This window comes from Colletotrichum siamense (assembly GCF_013390195.1).
Source record: "Colletotrichum siamense strain Cg363 chromosome Unknown KSG_Cg363_contig01, whole genome shotgun sequence".
Taxonomy (NCBI): Eukaryota; Fungi; Ascomycota; class Sordariomycetes; order Glomerellales; family Glomerellaceae; genus Colletotrichum; species Colletotrichum siamense.
Genome location: NW_023501014.1, coordinates 3,239,863 through 3,265,042, shown reverse-complemented (window position 1 = coordinate 3,265,042; position 25,180 = coordinate 3,239,863). Strand labels below are relative to the sequence as shown.

Here is a 25,180-nt window from a genome sequence, read left to right as displayed (position 1 = left end):
ACGGGCATGCAGGCCGAGGGACATTCTGCAATTGGCAGCTATGTCGCCCAGCCTCGTCTGTCTTGTTCAACCAACGTTGATCTCCCATTCGCCATGTTGTTTCCTCGGACTCCACATCAGAACGTAAGGGGCAACCTCGCCGTTGGACTGCATATGCATGTTTGGTCCTGGTGCTTTTCTGGATAGGGATCTTGGATCTCTCGCCCCTCTCCTTGGGTCAGGAAGGAGGGAGGGGTCGTCTGTTCTGCGCCGGCCTGTTGTCGCACAACCTCCCTCCGCGAGTCTTCCACTTTCTTTCCAACATCACGACTCTTTTCTGAACTTTGCCATTTCAAACCTGCATCGGAATTCGATCTCATTCTGATCCGTCGTCGCAGTATCGCGTACTCATCATAGTCGTCATCCACGGAACAAGCGATGGCTCAGGTCGACCACGAAATCCCAATTGGAGCCGAGGACAACGTGAGTCTTCACCAAGGCTATCATGTAACCATGGCGTCTTTCTTCCCAATCGTTGCTGACTTTTCGCACAGAACCCGGTCGATGACGGTGCTGAGGTCCAGGTGGGTTCTAGGTCGCGCATCTGATGTCGTCCTGGAACTGATACATGGCGTACGCGCATAGAGCATCGCTTCCTCGAGCACCAGCCTTTCTGAGTCTCTTCGCGACTACCACTTCGAGAATGGCAGAACTTATCACCGGTACAAGGAGGGCAGTGAGTCTCCCGCCGCCGCTGTTAGCAGGCTGCTACGACGATGTGTACCGCCACTGACTTGAACAAGAATACCATTTTCCGAACGACGAAAAGGAGAATGACAGACTGGGTACGCACGCTTTATGATGCTATCTTCACATACCACTAGCCCGCTCTCTCCAGCTTCTACGGTTGGCGTTCCCTCAAACATTCAGTTTCCTGACCTTTTGGCAGACCTGCAACATCACCTGGCTCTCCTGACTCTGGGCGGCAAGCTCGGCCTCGCACCACCGTGTGAGCCAGAGTACAAGGTCCAGAGAGCTCTTGACATCGGCACCGGCACCGGTATCTGGGCTATCCAGTTCGCGGATGACCACCCTGAGACTGAGGTCAGTTCAGAAGACAGCAGTATGGCCTCATAAGAATGAACTTTAATTGAATGGGTTCAGGTTCTCGGTGTCGACTTGTCTCCTACGCAACCTGACTTGTAAGTGCTTCTTGCATTCGACCTCAAGTGGCGCGACTACTTGAAATATACAAATCAATATTCTTACATTTACATCCAGCGTGGCCCCAAACGTCAAGTTCGAGGTCGACGACATCGAAGACGAGTGGACTTACACCCAGCCATTCGAATACATTCACAGCCGTCACATGACGTCGAGTCTCGCCGATTGGAAAGCGTACATAACTAATTGCTACAAGTAATATTTCCGCCTTTTTAGCCTTTGGTTCTTTGATCCTTCTACTTCTAACACTCTGACACAAACTCAATGTCGTCGATTGGAGAGCTCTTCACTAAGACGTTTGTAGCAACATCACACCCGGCGGTTACCTCGAGCTCCAAGAAGCCGAAATGGCATTCCTGTCCGACGACGACACATTGCCGGCCGATTCCGCACTAGTGCGGTTCGGTGAGCTTCTCAGAGGCGCGGGTGCCAAGTTCGGACGTAACTTTGTGGTGGCCAGCGAACTGAAGGACCTCATGGTCGATGTGGGCTTTGAGGATGTCACACTGAGCAAGTACAAGTGGCCTCTCGGGACGTGGCCTAAGGATCCCCATTTCAAGGAGATTGGTATGTTCAGTCACGAGAACGCAATGATGGCTGCGGATGGGCTGGCTATGGCGCCCTTGACCCGGGCGTACGAATGGACGCGCGATGAGGTTGAGGTTTTCCTGGTCGATGTGCGGAAGGATCTCAAGAACAGGGCGTATCATGCCTATGTGCCCATGTAAGTTTCAATCCGCGATCTTTTGAGTTCATAGGGGCTGGTGCTAATGGGTCATCTTAGGTACTTTTTGGTAGGACGCAAGCCAATGACAGCAGATAAGGAGCATAGTCCTGCGCCGGCTGCGACCCCGGCTGCTGCTCAAGCGTCGGAAAAGACTACCACGTAGAGCCCAGCTCCAGCCCAGTCTTGATAGGTGTCTAGTGGCGAGGACATTCATCAACTGTCTAGATGGTTATTTTGAGAGACTCGAGCTTTGCCGCAGCTGATAGAAGAAGCCTTACATATCCTCTTCACTCCTAGATGACTTAGCTGTCATGGGTCATGTATCTAACATCAAATACGATGATTTAGCTCCTGACAGGGCTTTTCATTATGTAGAGGTAAGCTCCTGACATACGCACCTACGTCCATCGAGAAATACGGACCGCAACACCATTATAGTCTAGTTGCTATGTTCCAGCTCGCTCAGCAGTATGAAAGAGCGAGGTGGGTGGTTCCGAATGAAGGAACGGCAGTGGGAGTGTTTAGCTTATGCAGCGTCAGTGAATCTTGGGATGCAATCGGACGTGAACCCGCTATGAGCTATGGAAAGGAAAAGTGCTGTATGGCGGGTTCTGTCGATTATGCATATAGTTGATTGCTTGGTTACCTTTTGTGAAGCAGGTGTATCAAACATGATGTAGACGATGTCTGACGATGCTATTATTATGTTTGTTTTCCTTTTAGTTTCCAGTTGAGGTCCTCTCATTGATTCTACGAGAAATTATCTGATTACTGAGTTTCGAGGTCCTTGCTGGCGGTGTTTTCGAAAGACACGACCTTCCATCGAACAAGGGTTTTCTGCTTCTTTTCAGGGACTTCATATTATGCTTGAAGCTTCTTGGTGTCTTGGCCATTTTTTGGAGGAATTGTGGTTCTGAAAAAGTGTGAGATGGAGTGCATGGACTATGAGTCGGCGGAGGGAGCTTGGTCTCGTCGGTTGTTTTGGATTACTGCGGGTTGCAAGGGTTGTCCATATGGACGAGGGACTGCGCGTGAATGAAAACCACTGCATTGGTTGCTACAAAGCCCGAATGGTAAGGAGTTGATGTTTTAATTTGTGAAACTCCTTGGTGCGCATACCTTGCTTTCAACAGGCCGAGTCCTATGCCGTTGGAAGCATTGCAGTGAAATATCAGTATCTGCATGAGAACTTGAATGGTCTTGGAACACCCAAATGGACCGACAGGCATATTGCCTCCCTTCTAAGTATTTCTGTATAGCACCAGAGTAGCACCAGAGATAGCCTCAGAAGTCTTGATTTGACTTGCAGCACATGGCTTATCTCGTTGAGAGGGCGGTACCTGGTCATGTTTTACGTTTTTTACTAAATAAACCCATAACAGCGACTACTACTTAGGTAAAGAATTATCTTGCTCAGAAAATTGAAGCCTTTCTTGATTGCATCTTCGTATGTTTAAGTCAAATTTCATGTCTGGTAACAACAATTACTGTCTATGTATGTTTCAAGGTATTTTATGGTCTCCAGCCGCGAATATTCTTGCATCCCATCGCAGATTGCGTAAAAGTCTACTTCCATAAGGGCAGAAGCAGCAGCTATCCGACACTTTCTGTTACTACAATGACAGCACTCTGGTATTTTGTCAGAGCAAAAAGAAGATAAAGATTGTGGATGATTGACGCAGCGCCAATAAGAACAGTTTTCCCACGCAGCTTCAAACCCGACTTGGCAAGGTCTGCGCTTAAGACAATTCCAGGCGAAGCGGAGAGAAGTGACGTCTGTAAAACGCCGGCTTTTTTGACGGAAAGTTGTACATGTTATTACCCCTTTGGGCAGAACTCGTTGCAGTGATCAGCTCATTAAATAGCGAGCCCGCTTATCAAGCACGAGTATGCTTTCTCGCCAATTTGACGTAATTATTGACGGAAGTTCCTCTCGCCAAAAATGCTCCTGATCTCTTACGTTGGGTCCGGAGAGAATGAACGACTCTGACGGCGCGGCTGATGACATGAACAGATCTAGTGTCCGGTTTGGATCAGACTGATGGTTTATTCTTGGTTTGATTTAAAGCGGAGGGAGTTCAAGACACATCGTAGGGGAGATCTTTCCTTGGCTTCCGTCGTTTGACTCTGACGCCTCGCAGGCAACCATTATGTCCTGCTGCAGAGGCAGTGTTTGCACAACCCAGCCGTCCGCGGATGATCAAAATGTTCCCTGAACCTTTCGTCAAAATCAAGGCTTTTGTAATTTTACTGCCTAGGACAGAGAAGAAAGTGATACAAATGACGTCTACATCTTAATAACCCTTGAAAGTATCACAGAAGACAGGCGAGGCTGACTGGGAGATGTGCGACACGGATGAGGATGGACACTTGCCGGCTCTGCACCATTCATTGATAAGAATCACAGCTACTCGAGGTATAAGAGCCGGCTCAGCTTCTGTGTTCTTGACGTGCTTTGCAAGCTTCTCTACTACACCTCTTCTTTGCTACCTCAATCCGACGAACCATTTTTAACAGAGACGAATTGCTGGCCTCGGAAAAGAACAACTTCTTACTTTACCACTATGCATTGCCTCAAAAACATCATTTTTGCTCTTCTGTTGTCAGCACCTACCGCTCAACCGTCTCCATTGGTTGACAGCGGCCATGCCATTGTCGACAGCCGTTGGGGTCTAGGCAGCTTGAAACCACGAGTTGAGCCCCAAAGCCTCTTCGCCAAACGCGAGGATAACGAAACCAGGATCACTTACGGGAAAACCAAGATTGACTACGGCTGTGACGCATCGGTTCACTACACTTTCAAGGGCCTCGAGGAGCTCTGCTCCAAGGGCGCTGGTGCTTGTGACGAAGGCACGACATGGTCCCGTAAGGTCAGGTGGACGGGAGGCTCCACCGGTCCAGAACTCACCGATATCAAAATAAAGGCCGAAGGACAATGGGCAGAGGACTTTGAGCGAGATTATTTGATCGAGGCCATCATGAAGACTGCTAGGACGGAATCACCAGCTACAATCGACTTCGTGGACAGGAAATATATTTTCCTGACTCCTGGCAGCATCCAACCATTGAACGGCAAATGCAAGATGACTCAATTTCCCAATTTTATTGCTGTCCAAAGATACAAAGGCGGTGTACTCATGAGCGAAATGAAAATCACGGTTAGCCTAGGTGACGGTGAAGATGGTAAGCCTACTTCTATCTTCTAATTCCTTCTCCGCATTCAACACTCTCAGCAATCTCCTTGGCTTTCTTCTAACCTTATTTTTCTTTTTCTGTTTAATATCAAATCACTTAACTAACTGATCGTTAGCTGCATGCCAAAAGTTTAAAGATGCTGCAGCAGCTGTGGCGGGAGCTCTTAGTGGCATCGCTGGCGGTTACTTCGGCCTTGTTACTGAGCCTGTCTGTAAACTCGTGACCGGTTCATTCTAGCAATTGCCCGTAATTGTATGTCATTGAAGGGTTCGAACAATGATGCGAATCAATAATCAATGATACGAGGAGCGCAGGCGTACGAGCAAGAATTGTCAGACAACATTCAGTAGGCCAATGAATCGATTGGCAAAATCACATAGCAAGACTAGACAATGGCATTTCAATCCAGGATATTTCTATTCTATTCAAATTTCCCATATCAGCCGTGAATTTGACGGTCAAATAACATCAAAATTCCAGAACTGGGTCTCGAACAGTCGAGTTCCGTGTCCCGAGTATCATGCATGTGTCGTTCCTAAGACAGCAAAGATATGCTTTACCTCCTCATATCCGATCAACCTAGTCTTGAAACTTGTCAGCCCGATGTCTTCGGTAGATAACACGAAAGGGTAGAGTATGTAGACAATTGTCTACCAGAGACAAAGGACTCACCTTCTAGACCAAAGGAACTTGACGGGATTCAACATACCTACGTTGAAACGTCAAGCCGTAGTCCGCTTGAAGCGGCATCGACAACGCTACTAGCGGCCGACCGGTCGGACGGACCGAGCTCCACACCGGAGCCGGTGGGGTCTTCCTCCCGGATGGCCCTCCGGTGGCGGGGCTTCATACGTCCCAAGTAGTGATCCAGGCCCTTGAACGGGGGTCGATGGAAGGCTTCTTGGATGCTTTCCAGTGACCGGCCGCGCGTCTCAGGCATGTAAGCTACAAGGACTGCCGTTGTACCAAAGGCCAGACCGGCGAAGAGGAAATAAGCCCCAAAGGCGGACTTGTCGAGGAGAATCGGGGTGATCATGGCGACGATCCAGTTGCAGAGCTACGTGACTGTGTGAGCAGCAACTAACGGAGAATCTTTAGAGCATGCGGCACTTACAAAGTTGACCCCCGTTCCCACACAATTCGCTGCTGCGCGGGTGTTCCCTGGCTGGATCTCGCTGGCGTAGACTTTGCCGACAATGTTCCATGTCGCGGAGTACGTGAGGCCGAAAGCAAACACACATATGATGACGACCCATCGGGCGGCCCCGTATGGATGGACGACCCCAGCAGCGTACAGTATGCCCATTAACAGCATGCAGCATGTAAGGCCGACGCCTCCTGAGATGGCTGAGGTCCGCCGACCCCATTTATCGGCGAGCAAGAACGCTGGAACAGAGATGGCTAGCATCAGAATCGCTGATAGACCTGAGGCTAAGAAGGCGGCGGTTTCTCCTGGGAGGCCAGCTCGCGCGAATAGAAGCGGTGCGTACTTGTTTGCGTCAGTGGAGCATAGAAGCAATCGTTGAGCAGACTCACGTAGACCACGCCGTCGATGCCAGAGAGCTGAATCATGCCGAGAATGAAGATGGCCAGGGTTGTTCTAGTACGGTATCCTTTCTTGAACAGCAGGATAAAGCTCTGCCATGGAGAAAGACTAGGCTTTTGCTCTGATTGCGAAGTAGAGAGAAAGTCCCGTTCAGCTTCGGCTCTGGAAAAGTCGAGTCGTTCGAGGGCGCGCATAGCGTCAGCTCGACGGCCGTGAAGGAGTAACCACCTCGGTGATTCGGGAAGGACGAGGCTGCCGGCACCGAACAAGACGGCGCAAACACCTTGAATTACATAGGGCAGCCGCCAGGACAAGCTCGAATCGATATTGACAGTCCCGTAGGCGGCAAAGTACCCAACACATACGCCCGCGGTCGACATGAACTGAGGGAGTGCAGCCAACATACCCCTGGATCTGGCGGGGGAGATTTCGCAGATATAGACGCTCAAGTTGGCCAGAAAAACTCCCTCTCCGAGGCCAGCCAAAGCCCTGCCGAACATGAAGTGCGGCAGCGTGTATGCTGTTCCCTGGAGCAACGCTCCGATTCCGAACAAAATGGCACCCGCGACGTTCAATTTCAGGCGTCCGAACCTGTCTGCGAGGTACCCGGTCAAGACGGACGGAACAGCACCCGTAAGCATTATGAGTGAGACTGTGAAACCAACGAGGAAGGGGCTCAAGTTCCCTATCGACTCCTTGAATTGAGACATGGCTGTTATCGCTCCGATAGAGCCTGTGTCGAGGCCATTCGCAAGCCCTCCAAGTGAGATGGCCAAGGAAGCGAGGACGTACTTGGGAACTCGTTTGGGAGACATGATGAATAAGTAGAAATCAAATTTGTCTACGAAGTTCAAAGATGGAATGAATATGGAAAGTTGTCTACAGAGGACAACTTCAAATAGGTAGCTCAGTCATGCGGTTAGTCATTTGTTTCCCGCGCCGATGGCCGGCCGGAGGGGTTACGGTTGATGTTCTTTGAGTGACGTTGCAGAAACGTACCCCGCCCGTCAAACGGGCGCTTTAATGCAGCCAAAAGTTCTAACTCGCCTGAAATTGGTGGTCAGAAAGACCATTGTTTGTGTGCATGGCGCTGACGATCCCACCCTCACGAACTCGGATCGAGATGTGACCAGACACCTCGGTGAGCCTCGGTGAAGAAGCCAAGGTCGGACATGGGCACTGTGACACTTGTGGGAAATGACGAAACTTTCTCGGGCTTGAACGAGATGTGGTCCTTTCGAGAAGCAATTCACCGGTCGCTTAACATATTCAAATGCAATCAGAGTTAAAAAGTTAGCAAATGATTACCCATTGCCAATCAAGGGGAGTGGACGTCATCCAGCGGAGGTACGTAAGATCTCAGAGCACGGGCCATGTCGATAACGATAAGCCGGCGGACAATTAATTCAATCTACTCCTGAACTGGACACGGCGCATTCTACGCATCCCTCCCTCCGCTTGAAGTCGATTCCTCGTGATACACTTCCAGTTGCGGTCGACCAGGATTTTAATTCGCATGAAGTTTCTTTGAGTTCTAGTCACTCCTTTGGACACAGTTCTGGCTCCGTAGAGCCCGCCCCTCCTTTCCGTTCTCGATGCCTTGTTCCCTTCTCACCCAGCGCCATGGACGGTGATCCGAAGGTTGAGTCGGAGCTCGACTCATTCAGCCTGACCTTTCCCCTGCCCTATCGCATAGGGTTTATTATCATACTGGGTAAGTCGCCAATAACTGACGCTTAGAAAACGGAACTGAAACTGACTGCAAGATAGCTGTTTGGGGTTGGGGAGTGAACCTCCACTGCCTTCACAAGTTCAAAATCGACGTGCCCACCTTGATCCGATACCCTACACGATCCTCTCCGACGGAGCCGGCGCATCACCTCTCGACGTACCGCCTCGCGACTGTTCTGTCCACCGTCTTCTTCCTCTCGATCTCAACGTTCTGGATCTTCACCCGTCGCACACCCTCCCTCGTTATCGAATATGACTGGCTGCCGATGACATATTTCGTCGCCCTCGCGGCCATCTTCTTCGTCCCGATCCGCAGCTTCTCACACAGTGGTCGCTCGCGGTTCCTTGCGACGCTGAAGCGCGTGAGCATCGGAGGGATTGCGCAGGCTCAGGACGGCAAGTTCGGAGATATCCTGCTCGCCGATGTGTTGACGAGCTACTCGAAAATCTTGGGGGACCTCTATGTTGTCCTCTGCATGTTCTTCACGCCGTCTGGCTCCTCGACCGCTCGTCCTGACCGCAACTGTGGCGGAACTGTCATGGTACCGCTCATCATGGCCGTGCCTTTCGCGATCCGGTTCCGACAGTGTATCATTGAATATCTGCGAGTAAAGAGGGCGCCGTATAAAGAGTCTGTCGGCTGGGGCGGTCAACATCTTGCCAACGCAACCAAGTATGCGACAGCGTTTCCGGTCATTATATTCGGCGCAATGCAGCGCAGCTTGCCGGCCGGCACGTCTGCGCCCGGGCTGAACAGGGCGTGGTTGGTGGCAGCACTGGTCAACTCGCTTTACTCTTGGTATTGGGATGTGGCCAAGGATTGGGACCTGACTCTCTTCTCCTCAGCCAGGGAGCGCAACAACCCGGAACATTCATTCGGCCTCCGACGGCGACTCGTCTTCCAGCAGCCGGTCATTTACTACTGCGTTATCGGGATGGATTTGATGCTGCGTTGCACTTGGTCCATTAAGCTGAGCGCGACCTTGGACAAGTTCACCGACTTTGAGAGCTCCATTTTCCTTTTGCAATCTCTTGAGGTATTTCGACGTTGGGTTTGGATTTTCTTCCGAGTCGAGACGGAGTGGCTTAGGAACAACACGTCGGGATTGGGAGTTGACGATATCTTGCTGGGAGACTACCAGGGCAAGTATGATTCTGACGAAGATTAGGGGCCCAGCAAGCCCCCTGATGAGAAAGATACTGTAATGTAGTGTGCGATTGGGAATCTCTGGAGTTATCGGCCTAGACGTAAGAGCGGTCAAAATCAGCGATCTGCTTGGGGGCCCGCAGGAGTTCGACAACTTTCATCGAGTCTATAGATTTTCTTCAAACGAATCTGTTCTATGTAAAGCTGTATATGCGATTATGACATGGGTATCTCCTTCGTTTATCCTCCAAGTATCCTGGTCAGGTAGGCAACTTACACAGGAATTTATCGCCCATTATTTCCTCCAACGCTAACAATCCAATGCAAGGGCGTTTGTTCACAGTGACCAAGACAGCCAAGGCCTTTTCGCTGTGTTCGGCGCCTTCAACTTATTCAAGCAGTATCCGTTGTAATTGCTCCTCCTCCGGCCGTCGCATTCGCACCGGCACCCGATGCCGCCTTCGATTGGTGGCGAGAATGTTTCGTTGCCAAGCCTTTGAGAGCCTTCTAGTTGCCCTCCAGGGGCATTCGCGGGACATTGGAAGACGTCGTCATGTCTGTACCCAAAGTCTTCAAAGTGGTGAACCTGGCTGGGGTCAAGGAGCATGCCCACAGCCAGTGAATGTACAGCGGCATCTCCCCACTAAATGCAACAACAAATCCCTGTTAGCGATCTTGTGCAACCCGAAAGTCGCCAAGGCAGCGGCGTAGGGGAGGTATTCCGGGAAGCGGCTCGGCAGTCTTGAAAAGGAAGTGACTTCTTCTTTCCCAATTCACCCCGGCCGGCTTCTTCCTTCTTACACTCCCCAACACCATCATGTACCTTGACGTATTCTTCAATGTACAGCTATCGACTCACCCTTTCGAAATAGAAGCCGCCCGTGCTTTCGAGCACCCTGAAGAATGACTGGTATTGTCTGCCCCTGAAGAAGTCGAGGTCTGCAATCTCGAAATTACTCCAGTAGTGGCAGCCGCTCCAGGCGTCGCCGAATCGATCGCGATGCGGTAGAAAGCTCATCAACGATCTCAGTGGATACGGCAACCAGGACGGCTCCATCATCGCCGTCCAAAGCGACGATGACGCGATGTCGAAGGCCTCCTTGAACTCGGCCGTGTGTCGGAACAGCGACGGGACCGTGGCCCATTCCTCCCAGAGAGACAATGTGAAGCCGTACACCTTCTTGCGCCGGGCCATTTCGACGAACGGATCGTATGTTATCGAGCAGTAGAAATCGACGTCCGGTTCGAGTCGCCAGTACCACTTGTACTTTTGGAGTACTTCGAGGTGGTAGAATTTCCTGCGTTGCTTTCGGTGAGTCTCTGTTCTCAAGTACACGGTACCTGCCCAGCCTTTCTTACTCACCCTGAATAGAACCGGCACATGTGGTGGTAGCCTTCTTGCCCAGCATGTATCGTTCCACGTGCTCCCTGCTTGGCGATGCTCTCCTTTGCTGCTGTTTGGTTGAGCCACGTCGGAAACGTCCAATCCTCCCGTTGTATTGTCTCGAATGTCACATCTCCGCTGGATGTACTCCCCAGCACCTCCATGAACCTGTCGTCGAACGGCTCGTCGTTGAGGAACACGATTGGGTAATGGAACCATCGATTGAAGTGCCTCTCGAAAGATGCGACGGTATGGTTTGCGGCTTCGAGCTCCGAGTTTCTCGCCAGCATGACAATTACTCCGTTCTCGCGGTTGCCAGTCACGTCTGGCTCACGACACGACGTGTAGAACGGCTCATCTTGCTCTTCGACCGGCACTGGTACCCTGAATCTGCTACAGTGGTACGCAGACTCGAGCAGCCCAATGGCAAGGAGTACCCAGACCCAGATGGGCAGACGGAAGGACGTCGGTCGTCGTCGCGGACTCACGTATCGGCGAATCATGGCCTGCACAATGCGATCTTGGAAGGACTTGCTACTTCCTCTCCGGCTTTGTTGATTGTTGCATGAACTTCCTATTTCCTATTCGGCTCACAAGCAAGGAGAATCTCAGGTCAAGAGGAATGCTAAGCTCCCTAGGCACCCCAAGCGCTACCTCTGGAACAGATCCAAGACACACGGGTAAACTACGACCCAGTTGGCGCGCGCGGAATGTTTGGCTGCGAACGCGATTGACCGCGACCGCAGTCGCAAGCCCGTCTGTACATAGACACATGGCGTAGCTGACGCCAGCTTGACTCGAAGAAGCCCGAGCTGACGCACGCCAGACGCATACTGACACCAGCCAGGAAATTGAACCTGTGCTGGCGCTGTCTGGACCACGGGAGTTACGAAGAGAGGGAGAAAGCGGGAGGATCCCCCCTGGCTAGCCTGAAGATCGTCTGCAAGCCATCAGTCAAAAGATGGGACGGCATTGGCTCATCCCTTTCCAGTCTGCCCAGTGCTCGAGCTAGCTGCAGGATATCTGCCCCCCGCACGGGTAACCACGTACCCAACGCGGGACGGACAGTTAATGAGCCGCCATGAGAAAAGGAGACCTCTTGTCTACTATTGCTCGCAATTTCTTTTCCGCATCCGTGGAAGCATTGAGGCTGAGAGTTGTCTCGTCCAAGGCCAGTTCCGCTGGAAGGCTAGAGATGGCCAAAAGGAGCTCTGGTCACCACCCATCAATCCAGACTCGTTGCCAATCGCAACCTCATGTTCTACGATTGAGGATGTTCCTGGGCCGTCGGAATGGCCTTGAGATCTTCAGATCGCTGCACCATCATGCAGATCCCTTCGACTTCAGCCTTTCTTCAGCTTCCCCCACGGCTTGACAATTCACTGTGCTCAGGCTCGGCAACACCAGAAGATACTCCTTTCAACGTCAGTATTTGACCTGTTCGCCTGGATCTTTCCTGTCAGCCACGGGCTTGCAGTAACTTGCCAGCTTGCATGACACGTGTAATACGAGTCCCTCGCAATCGTCATGAGGCATTCCCGTCCCAGAGACCTCAAGGATGCAGTACGCCACACAGGGCCATGCGTCTGTGATAAGCCTCAAAATCAGCCCCAAGGAACACGCTTTTGGACCTTCGCCTTGGAGGATCACAATACTTTTGTGGTGATAGCGTACGGCATATAGGAGAATGGCTGAGGCAGGGTGAGGCTATGCAGCATCCACAGATCGCAGCACGTGTCCAGCGGCGGAGAAGACCACAAGCGGGAGCTTCTAAACTACAATCGCCACAAGAAAAGGCATCGGTTTCGATGATTGCGCCTGGCGACCCTCCCAGAAATCCCATACGATGAGGGAGCTCCTCAGCCGTGAACACGGGAGGCCCTGGAAAAAGACTGGTCGAGAACTCAGGCAGGGGCGCATGGTTCATCAGAGCAGGCCTGGCCCCGGGGCTGGTGTGGAAAAGCATCGCGATTGGCTACCATCGGGCCGCCAGACTCTGTAAAGCGAGGGAACTGCTGTCTATCGCCGTTTGCGGACAGAATGACGTGGGTTTGGCAACAACTCCAAAGGGGCCCGTCAGGTCATGAACTACGCTCGATACCCAATCCGATTACACAGAGATTTCAAACGGCTATTCCGACCTTCAACGGCCTATTACTTCCATCTCTCCGGTCCCCTACGAATTTCAGATGCGAAGGCGAGATCCTAAGTCAGGTTGCGAGGCCCTGAAGCAGAATCACGATTCATCCCCGTGTCTCGGATTTGGCGCCAGATCTGTGAGAGCTGGGACTCGGTTAGAGCGGCCTGTCTAGACAAAGACTGTCCCTGGTAGCATCCATCATGATGTCCGTCATCGACCAATTCTGTGCGGCGATTCGGCGGGGAAAGGCGAAGCTTCCCTTTCGAGGTGGCCGACCTCATGTTCCACTCTCCCGGGAAGCACCCCGCTCGACCCAAGCTGACGGGTCGACAAGGGCAATGTCTCAGAGCTCATCGAGGAGGCATTCAAGCAGATTTTGGGTGTCTTCACCCATCCAAGTTTGCAGCATTGTTCGTTCGTTACGTGAGTGCAAAGGGGGCGTGAGCCATAGGCTGCCTGCGCAGCCCCGCGACAGTAACATCAGGCCGCCGTTTCTCCTCATGATGCCAAAGCACGCGGCCGCCGCGGGCTGTCGTCTTCCCGAGCACAAACAGAGCTCTCCTGGATAGTCGTTCTTGGGCGAATTGTAGCCAAGAGCCATCTTTCAGCGTTCAGTGCGAGGCGCAACAATTTTCTTAGCTTCTTTGTCCGCGCTGACGGACATTCATACTACGACGTCTGGTCAACCGGCGGTTGTAGAAGCTAAGACTGCTTTGAGTCTCGGACTCTGGCCAAGTATTCGGCGCGAAGCCTCGAAGATGCTCTAACCTTGCTTGCCGAAGACCCCACGCCTTTACGCGTGTAAATGTCGATTAGGTTCATGCTCCTGCCGTTCCGCCTCGGCCCCGGAGTGGACGGGATGTCAAGGTAGGAAGATCAGGGGTGGCACAGGGAGCAGGAGCATCACAGCGTCAGCCCTGCAGATCAACATGCAGGGACAGCTGCTCTAAGCAACCTTGGCATACATCCTCTTGCAACCAGTACGGGCAAACAAGTGGCCTGATCAAGCAATCATCTCAATGGATGTGAGCAGCAAGTTGCTTCATTGGACGAATGAACGTGGCTCAGCCAAACTGTCAAACAGTGACAAGCTTGACACCATCAGACGTCTTGGTGGATGGTTCGGCACACATGATGCCAGCTGATGCTTTGGTTTCTCACGACGTAGATAACGGCAGCCAACCCCCCTCTAACTCAGGCGTTTGAGAGGGCACCTGTTTGTTCCCTCTTCTAACGCACGTTGAGATTCCACACATCCGCCATTCAGTCAAATTCTTGAAGTTCATCGAAGGGGTCCTCAACTGACGAGGGCTTGCTACCGCGGCTTGGCCTTTACTTTCCACACGACAACTCTTTGTTCAGAGAGTCATTCGCTTTGAGCTAGCCATTCCCGATCCAGTCATCACCACCGACAAAGACTTCGTGCTCAGTTCTAGAAAATCATTTCGCCGCATTCGGTTGGGTGTCTCGCTCATCAGCTTGGTCATCGACGGGCTGCTACCAGTGGTATGGAACATATTGCGCCAGACTCCCGGATTTCGTCCTAGACATCATTCTTGCTGGACTTTTTCCCTCTTCCGCACCGAAATCCCATCCCACTGTCCCGACGAGGAATCATCCAAGATGGAACCTCGAATCATCCCCAGCCAGTTGCCGCCTGGCTTAGAGATTGCAATTCCGCCTGGACACGATCTGCCTCCTCAACAACCGTCGAGCACATACCAAAGAAAGCCCCTGCCACCACTTCCTCCTTTGAGACCCGGTCTTTCACGTCAGGTCTCGGCTTTCTCTGTTGCATCGAGGACGACAATCAATAGTACGAGATCGCGAAGCAGACGGAGGAATACGCCGTCACCGGCACCATCAGGGCGGGGGGCGATCGAGAGACTCGAAAACGAGATCAGTACAATTCTGATCCAGCACAGCCCGACACCCGTATCCAGGAGATCATCAGAACACCGAAGCTGCTCGCCAACGCCTCGGCGACTTCCACGCGATGAAGAGGTGACGAGAGCTTTGGCTCCACGGCGCCTTTCAACACCGAATCTACCGTCGTCGCCGTTACTTTTGAACCCGATAACTACACCTTGCACACTACATCGTTCTTCCGCCAAGATCAAGCAGATCACAGGCCTCGATGTCGCGTATAAAGCTATCCCGCCACCGCGTCCACCCCGCTCTCCCCTGCCACCAGGCAAGCTCGCATTCCCACCGTCAACACCGGACAACCCGAGCAAACCCCCGCCGCCATCATCATCAGAACCGACGCGGACACTAGGCCTTATTACTGATGATTATGACGACGAATCAGATTTTGACAGTGATTGGGACTTCAGTCCCAGTTCGAAGCGAAACTACGCATCTTGGATTCCTGCATCGCCGGTCCCGCCCCGTGTTGAGATTCTCGACTTTGACGAGGCGAGCCCACGCCGTCGCGACTCGGAGATTGGACCGCTCAGGTCGCCCGGCATGCATCACTTTGAGACGTTGCCGGCACGGCGAAACAATCATATGGAGGTTAGCTACGTAGGAGCCAAGGACCTTTACCACGCGACAGCTACGTCGATTGCGAACTCCGAGCGCAAGAAGGCTGCGGCATCGTCCAGGGCCAGCACCGAGTCGGGTCGCGACTCCATTGTGCCTCCCAAGAACCGACTGAGCTTCGCGACCAAGGTGCTTCAGTCGGGTAGGAAGCGCCCCCCGACGGGCATCAACACCACGACGCAATCGCAGTCCCCATCCCCACCGGGTCCCATGACGGGCTCGGGAAGACTGACGGCGGGCTCGCGTCCAGACATGCACGCGCACTCGCTGGACGATGACCGTCTCCGGGTGAAGTACTCGGACGCCATTTCCCGTGTCTTCAGGTGGAGCGGCGAGCACCGGAGGGCGGTCTCAGAGGGCACATCACCGGTCGATGGGCCGGGCGCGGAACCCCGAACCGTGGCGACGCCCACCACCGCAAAGACGGTGTCATCTATGTCGTCCTCCGGTACCGGGTCGCCCGTGACGGCGGCCAACTCACCGAACAGGATGGCCAGGCGTTCGGTGCAGAACCTCGCGGCCCACGTCAGGAGGACGGCAAGCGTGATGGTGCAGTCCAAGGATGAGCGACGGAGGGAGAATCTTAGGCAGAGCATCCGGGTGATTCCGGAGGGCAGCGCAACATAAGGAGGGGTTCAATATGCGACGGCGTCGGGGTGGCGTTCGGGGCGGCTTTGGTTGGCTGCTGTATGCTTGTTTGGCGTCACGGGAGGGACGCAGCACGCCCGCCGTGTTTGGGACGAGAAAGCGGCCAGGTTTGGCCAGAGACTCTTGGGATGACAGGGAAAAGTTTGAGATGGTGTCCTGTCTCGGTGTTCGCGTTTAGCGTTGCATGTTTGTCCGGCCCCGTCATGGGCGGGATATCGACGGCGCCATCTAGACAGGGTCTATTTTTGTTGAGGCAAGCGTGGCCGCATGCCACGGAAGCCAGTGTTTGTGTCAACACATTTATTCTTAGCCGTATTAGCGATGGTTGGCGTATGGCCAAAGACGCGGGTTTGGAGATGTAATCCAGACGACTGATCTAATGAAATAGAAGACATGAGAACAAATGAAGCCGTTGATGCACACTGAAAGTATGAAAGCTCCGGTACCGCGTGAGGCGTGCGGTTCCTTGTCTCGAGGTGCCTAAGACGCACCGATAAGGTAATTGATAAGTAATAGCAGGCATTTTAGGGGTCCTGCTGGACGTAGAGCATGCAGCGCCCGCGCCGGGGCCTATCACAAGCACAGCTCACACGCCTCGGCCTCCAGCCCCGCGGCCCCTCCGTCCTCCGGCCGCCGCCTACCGAGCTTCAGGCAGGCCACCATATCTTAGGCTTCACACCCCTCCGGCGACAAATCAAGTTATTGGCGAGCCAATGAGTGCCTAGGTGATTACTGCCATCATCCAGGAACATCATTTTGCCATCTTGATGGTGATGATATGTGACCATGATCTGTGTAGGTACCAAAGTAGTTGCGGTCATCGGCCCCTTGTCCGTAGGTGAGATGGGAATGGTGGGGCAGTCGTGGTGCAGTGTGCCGTGTAAGCTCGGGTATCTCACTCAACTAACCCCACCCCCGCAATTCGGCTCGGCCTTTTTTCCATCTTCCCCCAAACACGTTCGTCTTCCCAGCAGACATTACTCCATCAGCAAGCATCTTGGCTCTCTGATCATCTTTCCCTTTCTCTTTTGCCCCCCTCCTTTCTCCAACGACACGGAATTCCCAGACAGGAAACCTAAACCCGCACACCACTCTTTCACTTCTCCACCGGCCAACCACATCCCGCGCGGGACGTACGCAGCGGCAAACATCCGTGTCACAGTCTAGCCTGACAGCACATACAGAGAGAGATAGAAGACAAACGGGCATGCACAAACACTGCATTACATACCATTAGACTTTCAGGCTTTCTAGCTCCGGGGAGTTCACCCTACCCATCAACTACCACATCCATCCACCTCCGTCTCCGACACCTCTTACACCCCCCTCCCTCATCTACCTTACACCAGCCATCCACCACTTGTGCCTCCTCCCAGCGCAAAGCACCCTCCCATCCCCTCCCCCCCTCTGTCTCCAACTCCAACTCCCCCGCACAAACTTTAAGTAGGTCCATCCGAGGCAGGGAGAACATGACCCAGCTCTCCGCGCCGGACCCAACCTCTCCCCCGTCCTTCTCCGAAGACGCAACAACATCAACAACAACCACAGCAACTCCATCCACCACCACCAACGACACCACTCCAGCCCTGCAGCAGCAGAAACCCAACGGCGACGACGCCACCACACCCCCGACAGACGCCGAAGTCCACGAGATCAAAACCCACCTCGCCGCAGCCGCAACCGCACCCGCCGTCGCAGCTCCTGCTGCGCTCGCCAAGGACCCGGCCGCCGCTACCGCTGCAACGTCAGCAGCAGCATCCAACACCACCACCACCACCGCCACTACCGACGAACCAAAGATCCTCATCCTCGACGGCGACGACGACTTCCAGGAGGTTACGAGCTACTGGGATGCTGAGGCCATGGCTCCCTTGAACGCCGTCTCTGCGGTTAGTCTTTCTTCCGCCTGCTCTTGAGCTCTAGTTGTCACCCTTTCTTATGTTTTGCCTCCTTGCGCGATGTAGAACCTTGCAGTAGTTCGCAGCCATAGTAGCATCATCCAAGGCGTCGTTCGCAGTAGTCGTAGTAGTAGTTAGTTCTACATCTCGACTTATGCGGCATCCAGCCCATCTTCAGTTTTATGTATCATCGCCGCCATATCCTCACACCCCTCTTCCACCCTTCACCATCTTATACACACACAGCGTATACAGTATATACATCCCATACATCTCACATCTCAACCTTCACCCTTCTCTTTTCCTTCTTTCTCTTTCTCCCCTTTCCTTTCCTTTCTCTGCTCTTGTCTGCGTGTGGCGCCGACGCACATGTCGCGCCGCCGCCAGAGGAAGAAGCAACCATGTACTTGTGCGCGAACCGCATGCTGATGCGCTCAAAGGCGGCCATCGCGCGGCTGCGCCGCTACGTCCCACCCCCGTTCCCCCTCTGGGACCGCCTCCCCGTCAGCCGCCGCGCCGCCGTTCTCATCCTGCTCTACGCCGACCGCAGGGGCGACCTCCGCGTCGTCATCACCATGCGCGCCGCCAGCCTGCGGAGCTTCTCCGGCCACGCCGCCTTCCCGGGCGGCAAGGCGGACACCCTGCAAGAAACGCCGTGTAAGTCAATCCCTGCCTCTGTCCTCTCCACAATACACAAAGAGAGAAGAGATCCAGAGACACAAAATGTAGAAGAAGCACATCTAACCAACCCCCAAGACGAAATCGCCCGCCGCGAAGCCTGGGAAGAAATCGGCCTGCCCATGGACGACGCCCGCATCCCCAAGCCCTTCAAGATCGAGCCCCTCTGCTACCTCCCCTACAACCTCGCGCGCACCGAGCTCGTCGTCCGCCCCTGCGTCGCCTTCCTCCACGCCGACGAGGAGCCCGACGACCCAGAGCACCCCTCCCCGCTCGTCGAGGAGCGCATGATCCCCCGCCTCGACGCCAAGGAGGTCGCCGCCGTCTTCTCCGCCCCCTTCCACAACTTCCTCCGCGCCACGGACCAGGAATCGTCATCATCATCAGCAGTCCAAAAGAAGCAGAGGCCGCTGCCCCCGGGGAGCTGGTACGAAGGCAACTGGATCCAGTGGAAGGACCACCCCTGGCGCGTGCACAACTTCTACGTCCCCGTCGACGACCAGCGCGTCACGACGCCCGGGAACGCCATGGACGCGGACCACCCGCAGGGCAACCTCGCCGAGAAGCTCGAGGAGGAGCAGGACCAGCAACGGAGGTTCAAGGTGTGGGGGCTCACGGCGCACATGCTCGTCGACGCGGCGCGCATCGCGTACGGGAAAGAGCCCGAGTTCGAGTGCAACCCGCACTTTGGCGACGAGGAGATCATCCTGCAGGCGGAGCGGGAGGGCAGCCTCGTTGACAAGAAGAGGAAGCGGGACGAGGGGGCGGGTGATAAGGACAAGGAGAAGACGGAGCCGGCCAAGATGTGATTGTGAGAAGCAAAAACGTGAGAGAATTTGGGAAATATGCTTGCATTGGGTATGATTCTTTGGAAGAAGGGCCGTTTTCCCTTCCACTTTGTAGAAATAACTATATAGAGCCTGCCGGCTAGAAGAAGCCGCAGCTGCCATGACGGAACGAAGATCTGCTTTACCCTGCCCCTCGTCCTTTTTGCTACCGAGGGAAATAAACGTACGGGAATGTGTCCAACGCCTGCGACTTGCAACATCCAGAAAAGCAAACAATGCGCCCCACCCTCCTTCCCTGCTCCCCCGCGAATAATGATTCTGAAGCAGCGTCCACGGTTCCCTGGAAAGAAAGGATATATGCCAGTTGCAAACAAAAGTCGGGCCCCCTGAAACTGTGGGACGTGTCCGTGTTGGTTTTAAGTGAGAATGGGGGAGCTCTTTCAATGGCAGGCGTTGTCCTTTGTGGAGGAGGTCGAGTTCCCAAAGATGACGTAGCCGACGAAGGCGCCGACGGCGACTGCAACCATCACCCAGCCGTTGTAAGTCATAAAGATAAGCCTGGGGGAGGTTGAGGTCAGTTTCGACGAATGCGGTTGTAAAATAGTATTATGCGCGCGCGGGTGGATTCCATGCAGCGCAGCGCAGCGCAGCGCAGCGCATGGCATGGCGGCCGAATTTGCTCGCACCCGCGCATGTAGCCCAATCGTGGCGGCTGGAGGGAAGACGAGGGGGAACTCACATAATCATAAAGGCGTAAAAGTTCTGCGCGGCGTACAGGGCAGCCTTGATGATGTGGGCGGTCCTGCTGGCCTCTGCTTGTTCGCGTCCTGTCCATAGGAAGGGGGTTGTCTCAGTAACGGTGCCAGCGATGCCTCAAGGAAGACAAGACTCTTAGCTTTTTCACATGGTTCTAGGGGGGGAGGGGGGTTTTGTAATATCTGCGCTCACCGGGGGCCGACCTCCTTCGTAGAGGAGGCGGCTCTTTTTAAGAGGTGTTTTGCGCATGTTTGTGTTTTATGTGTAAAGCAAAGAGTCTTGTGGGGGTTGTGTTTTATGAAGGGGAGGATTGTATGGTTTAGGGAGATTATCGGGACATGTGTGTGTGATATATGCGCATGTAGATGGCTCGGCCGGGGGCAGGAGGAGGAGGAGCTTACTCGGGAGGGAGTCGACGCGCTTGTTGACGGACTGCTCGTAGCGGCGGGATGCGGCGCGGAGGGCCTCGTAGCCGGCAGCGAGGGCGACAACGAGGAGGAGGGAGATGATGAGGCCGCCAGTCGAGCGGATGTGCCATTGGCGGAAGACGATGCAGAGGTTGTTTGTGTCCCAGGTGAAGAGCATCTAAGAGGAACATGGGAGGTTAGCATTGCTTGCGCTTGTTCGGGGGGACGGGTGAGAAGCCAAACTATTGGCAACAGCTCCGCGCCATCGCCGCCTCCGGGGCCGCTGCGAAGAAGGCGAGGAGAGAGGAAAGAAAAGGACATACGCTCATGCTGCAGCGGTCGCCCATGCCGCCGCCCATACCGCCGTGGCCGCCCATGTTGCTGTGGTCCATGGCCGCGTGGTCCATGTGGGAGTGATCCATGTGTGCGTGGTCCATTTTGACGCGGAAATTTCTGGGTATTCTTTAATGGATGCTAATCGTCGAGGATTCGAGGAGGCGATTGAGAAGCGGTCGTCGAGGTTCGGATTGCGGTTGTTGATGTTTGAGAAAGAAGGGTTAAGGGGGCCCAAAGGCTCGGGATGTGATACTGCGGTCGGGGGTCGGATGGTGTCACATCAGCTGGGGGTGGTGTCTGATAAGATAAGAGGTTTACGCGGGGGGAGGGAGGGTACGTCGTGGTCGGTTAGAGCGGGAGCTAAGGGGAAGATATGCGGGCGGGTATCAGAGAGACGATCTAGAATGAATGGGCAGAGCACGCCTGTTGAAGAATATGGGATTCTTGGGATTTATTACGGCAAGGTATGCGGATCCAGCCTTGTGCCGTACATGGTCATGCAGAAAAATATCACTCAGGGCACTGCGCAGAGAAGTCGGTGGCGGGCCCGTGGCTTGAGGAAACTTGCTCATATGTGCGCAGGTTGCGACGGGATGTTCCCTCGTTCCTTTTGTTTGGTTGTCACTGTCGGTGTAGGGAAGGAGCAGGTAACTAACGGGCTGCTCGACTAGCTAACAACTCAGACGGGCACTGTTCAAAGGGTGTCAGCCTTTCTTCTGGTGCGTGGCAGGAGAGTTAAGGTCGATGCGGAATAGCTCTGGTCTGGTTGGATGGAGGAGGGGCTGGAGCAGTGCCGCTGAGTGCGCTGTGCCGTGTGCTGCCCTCTAACCTCTACGCCGTAAGCAACTTCGCAGTGAGTGAGTTTGGGGCGAGCTGGATGCGGGACGTGGCGGGAGGGAAGGACCTGGCAGTGCATTCGCGGCGGCTAAGGCGTTGTTGACTCGTCTGAATTGTTTTAAGAGGGTGGTTCCGCCCGGGCCTCTCCCATCCTCGGATGCAAGTCTCGCTCGCCGGCATCAGGTGGCCAGCCAGCGTGCTTTCTTCTCCAGTGAGATGGCAGCGGCCTGGGGACTGCATTGCTGATGCAGACGAGGGCGGGCTGCTACCGAGTCCACTGTCCCATCTTCTCTTACAGACGGCCTCGTACAGCGAGCGAGGGCAGGGAATGCGAAGTGGGCGAGACAGCGCCAGACGGGTAGGGCGGGGCGAGGGGGGCCCGGCTCCCAGACATGTGTGATGCCATGCGTCACATGGGTGGCTCTTTTTGTCTTGCACCTCTCTCTTCACACTGCTCTTCCGTCACTGGACAGTGATGTGTTCAAGGATCGCTCGGCAGATACGGCGGGGTTGTTTCCGCTGAGCGGTTAGGGACCGGCTGTGGGTTTTGCCTGCGCGCGATTGAGGATGCTACGGCTCGAGTTGCCGATGATGCGCTGATGAGACCGTTCACTGGGATGTTTCCCATCTCGAAATGGAGTCTTTTGACGAGTTGAAGATCTCAATTAGTAAGAAGGTCGGTTGTGGAAAAAGCTCGTGGCGGGCCGTTCAATTTGCTCCGAATCCCCAGGCCGAAGAGCCGCTCCGGATGAGGCACGGCTTTTAGCGGATGGAGGCTGATAAATGCGACTGCTCTTTTGTTGGAAATCCGACAGAAAGTCGACAAAAGCCTAAAATCTCATTAAATGCTGACTTCTCATTCGCCACGTTAGAGCAAAGAGAGGCATTATCTACACAACGACATCCCATCCTATCCGCCCCTCGACTCTGACCTGACCTCATCTTGACCTGTCCATAAACATCCTGCCGAGTCATCAACCCACATATAATTCTCCATCACAGGAGGAAAAAAGTCAACTCTGATACTATTGGCAACTTATTGAATTGGAGTAGTGGCCCGCGACTCAAGTGACTCCGACAAACTTCTCACAATGCTCTCCACCCCTGTCAACCTCCCCAAGTGGTAAGTCCGCTCGTGATGCACTTGAAGCTATTCGCGCAATACCAACTCACACCAACACAAGGCTGGAGGAGAACTCCCACCTCCTCAAACCGCCAATCAACAACTACTGCGTCTACAATGAAGACTTCACCGTCATGGTAAACCCAGCCCCTCCCCCTCTCACCCAGGCCTATGCAACTTACTCACATCCCCTCCTCAGATCGTCGGCGGTCCCAACGCCAGGACGGACTACCACATCAACCAGACCCCAGAGTGGTTCTACCAGTACAAGGGCGCCATGATGCTCAAGGTCGTCGACGACGGCGTCTTCAAGGACGTCATCATCCGCGAGGGCGACATGTTCTTGCTGCCCGGCAACACCCCGCACAACCCCGTGCGCTTTGCGAACACCGTCGGCGTCGTCCTCGAGCAGCGCCGCCCCGAGGGCTCGCTCGACCGCATGCGCTGGTACTGCGAGGCCTGCCGCGAGGTCGTCCACGAGGCGGCCTTCCACTGCACCGACCTCGGCACGCAGATCAAGGCCGCTGTTGAGGCGTTCAAGGCGGACGAGGCGGGCCGCACGTGTAAGAAGTGCGGTGTTGTTGCGGAGTCGGCGCCGAAGCCTGGGTCGATCAAGGACCCTAACCTGGAGTGATGCTGTGGGACTCTGAGATTGAAAATGGAGTTTGGCGGGTGTGGTTTACGGGATGTTTGGTATATTGTAGGCGATGCAGATCAAACCATCTATAAAAGTACATGTGATCTTGCTACTGGATGTTTCGAGACTTTATATCCTAGACCGGTGACCGCCGTGCCTCCTCCATCACATAAACCCCCTCATGATACTGCATTAACCTAACTTCACGAAATCCTCCGCCTCATGTCTCCGCAAAGACGTACGAGCTAGGCGACTCCTCCACCGCGACCTCAATCTTGCCCTCGGCGAGTTCCTTGCCGCCGACGCGAATACCGGCGCGGATGACGTCCCCAGGCACGGCCGGGCCGACGCCCGCGGGGGTGCCCGTGAGCACGATGTCGCCCTGCTCGAGGGTCATGACCTTGGAGATGTCGCTCAGGATGCGCGGGATCTGGAAGAGCATCAGGTTGGTCGAGGCGTCCTGCTTGGTCTCGTTGTTGACCTTGAGGAAGAGCTCGACGTCGTGCGGGTCCGCGATGGCGGACTTGGCGATGACGTCGCTCATGGGCAGGAAGGTGTCGAAGCCCTTGGCGATGTCCCAGGGCAGGCCCTTCTTCTTGGCCTCGTTCTGGGCGTTGCGCGCCGTCATGTCGATGGAGACGGCGTAGGCTGTGAAGTGGTTAGCCTATGAGGAGAGATTGTGTGAGGTAGGGGAGTGACGCACCCTCGATGGCGGCCAGCGCGCCCTTGTAGTCGTCAGGCTTGAGGTCCTTGACCTGCTTGCCGAGGATGAGGGCCAGCTCGACCTCAAAGTGCATGTCGACGCCCTTGGGCCTCAGGACGGGGCCGGCGCCGGGGAGCAGGATGGAGGAGGTGGGCTTCAGGAAGAAGAAGGGCTGCTTGGGGCGGGTGTTGTTGAGCTCCTTGACGTGGTCGCTGGATGCTGCATGTTAGCCGTCTGGGTCACAGGCAATGGCTGGGGTGGGGGGTTTGCTCACGCATAGTTGCGGCCGATGCACACGACCTTGCCGGCCTTCTTGAACGAGGCGGCGGTAGCCATTGAGCGCTTGAAAATCATCGACATCTTGACGATATATATGAATTGAGGTCTGAGATGAGGTTCTGTCAGCGCTTCGGGGGCTCTTTAGAGTGAGTGAGGGTAGGCGACGTCGGAGGTGGTCACCGGAGCTTCATCGGAGTCTCGGCTCACGAGCCCGATAACCTCGGGAGGATACCCGGTGAAAGGGAGATTTGCTAACGTACAAGAACTTTGATAACTGCAGATAAAGGCGCAATTGTCAACCCTGAATTCTTATTCAATGAGGGCTTTACTTTTCTTCGTAACTGCACTCCCAGATGGTTCACTTACTCTGACTGGACAATGGCTTGCTCTGCGGGAGAGAGGTGTCTGAAGCTCCAGTGGGGAACTTCCCCTCGGGGAAAGCAGGAAAGCCCGAGGCCTGAGTGGTCAGAAAC

At 54.4% G+C, this 25,180-nt stretch overlaps 9 protein-coding genes across 9 annotated transcripts; 5 read left to right on the top strand and 4 right to left on the bottom strand.

Annotated features, from left to right (window-relative positions):
• Positions 1 to 417: 417 nt before the first annotated feature.
• On the top strand, positions 418 to 2,093 carry CGCS363_v000847 (Secondary metabolism regulator LAE1; the record flags this gene model as incomplete). Its single annotated transcript, XM_036632696.1, has 9 exons — positions 418 to 462; positions 534 to 563; positions 625 to 715; positions 783 to 824; positions 929 to 1,083; positions 1,144 to 1,181; positions 1,261 to 1,377; positions 1,508 to 1,927; positions 1,988 to 2,093. 9 exons carry the CDS (start codon positions 418 to 420, stop codon positions 2,091 to 2,093), a joined length of 1,044 nt encoding a protein of 347 aa, XP_036502753.1.
• A 3,741-nt stretch (positions 2,094 to 5,834) lies between these two features.
• Positions 5,835 to 7,486, bottom strand: MST8 (Sugar transport protein MST8; the record flags this gene model as incomplete). The annotated part of the gene is made up of 3 exons (XM_036632695.1): positions 5,835 to 6,182; positions 6,240 to 6,614; positions 6,662 to 7,486. The coding sequence occupies 3 exons, from the start codon at positions 7,484 to 7,486 to the stop codon at positions 5,835 to 5,837; spliced, it is 1,548 nt and encodes a 515-aa protein (XP_036502752.1).
• An 808-nt stretch (positions 7,487 to 8,294) lies between these two features.
• Positions 8,295 to 9,571, top strand: CGCS363_v000845 (Protein ERD1-like protein 1; the record flags this gene model as incomplete). The annotated part of the gene is made up of 2 exons (XM_036632694.1): positions 8,295 to 8,385; positions 8,442 to 9,571. The coding sequence occupies 2 exons, from the start codon at positions 8,295 to 8,297 to the stop codon at positions 9,569 to 9,571; spliced, it is 1,221 nt and encodes a 406-aa protein (XP_036502755.1).
• Positions 9,572 to 9,886: 315 nt separating this feature from the next.
• On the bottom strand, positions 9,887 to 11,436 carry CGCS363_v000844 (O-glycoside alpha-1,2-mannosyltransferase-like protein 4; the record flags this gene model as incomplete). Its single annotated transcript, XM_036632693.1, has 3 exons — positions 9,887 to 10,192; positions 10,409 to 10,847; positions 10,913 to 11,436. 3 exons carry the CDS (start codon positions 11,434 to 11,436, stop codon positions 9,887 to 9,889), a joined length of 1,269 nt encoding a protein of 422 aa, XP_036502754.1.
• A 3,260-nt stretch (positions 11,437 to 14,696) lies between these two features.
• CGCS363_v000843 (uncharacterized protein) lies at positions 14,697 to 16,244 on the top strand (the record flags this gene model as incomplete). The annotated part of the gene is made up of 1 exon (XM_036632692.1): positions 14,697 to 16,244. One exon carries the CDS (start codon positions 14,697 to 14,699, stop codon positions 16,242 to 16,244), a length of 1,548 nt encoding a protein of 515 aa, XP_036502749.1.
• A 1,490-nt stretch (positions 16,245 to 17,734) lies between these two features.
• On the top strand, positions 17,735 to 19,650 carry CGCS363_v000842 (Peroxisomal coenzyme A diphosphatase 1; the record flags this gene model as incomplete). Its single annotated transcript, XM_036632691.1, has 3 exons — positions 17,735 to 18,154; positions 18,604 to 18,820; positions 18,920 to 19,650. The coding sequence occupies 3 exons, from the start codon at positions 17,735 to 17,737 to the stop codon at positions 19,648 to 19,650; spliced, it is 1,368 nt and encodes a 455-aa protein (XP_036502748.1).
• Positions 19,651 to 20,069: 419 nt separating this feature from the next.
• Positions 20,070 to 21,229, bottom strand: CTR2 (Copper transport protein CTR2; the record flags this gene model as incomplete). The annotated part of the gene is made up of 4 exons (XM_036632690.1): positions 20,070 to 20,187; positions 20,369 to 20,456; positions 20,787 to 20,970; positions 21,116 to 21,229. The coding sequence occupies 4 exons, from the start codon at positions 21,227 to 21,229 to the stop codon at positions 20,070 to 20,072; spliced, it is 504 nt and encodes a 167-aa protein (XP_036502751.1).
• Positions 21,230 to 23,056: 1,827 nt separating this feature from the next.
• Positions 23,057 to 23,722, top strand: bna1 (3-hydroxyanthranilate 3,4-dioxygenase; the record flags this gene model as incomplete). Its single annotated transcript, XM_036632689.1, has 3 exons — positions 23,057 to 23,088; positions 23,150 to 23,225; positions 23,288 to 23,722. 3 exons carry the CDS (start codon positions 23,057 to 23,059, stop codon positions 23,720 to 23,722), a joined length of 543 nt encoding a protein of 180 aa, XP_036502750.1.
• Positions 23,723 to 23,945: 223 nt separating this feature from the next.
• CGCS363_v000839 (putative hydrolase) lies at positions 23,946 to 24,788 on the bottom strand (the record flags this gene model as incomplete). The annotated part of the gene is made up of 3 exons (XM_036632688.1): positions 23,946 to 24,373; positions 24,429 to 24,640; positions 24,703 to 24,788. 3 exons carry the CDS (start codon positions 24,786 to 24,788, stop codon positions 23,946 to 23,948), a joined length of 726 nt encoding a protein of 241 aa, XP_036501490.1.
• Positions 24,789 to 25,180: the final 392 nt, after the last annotated feature.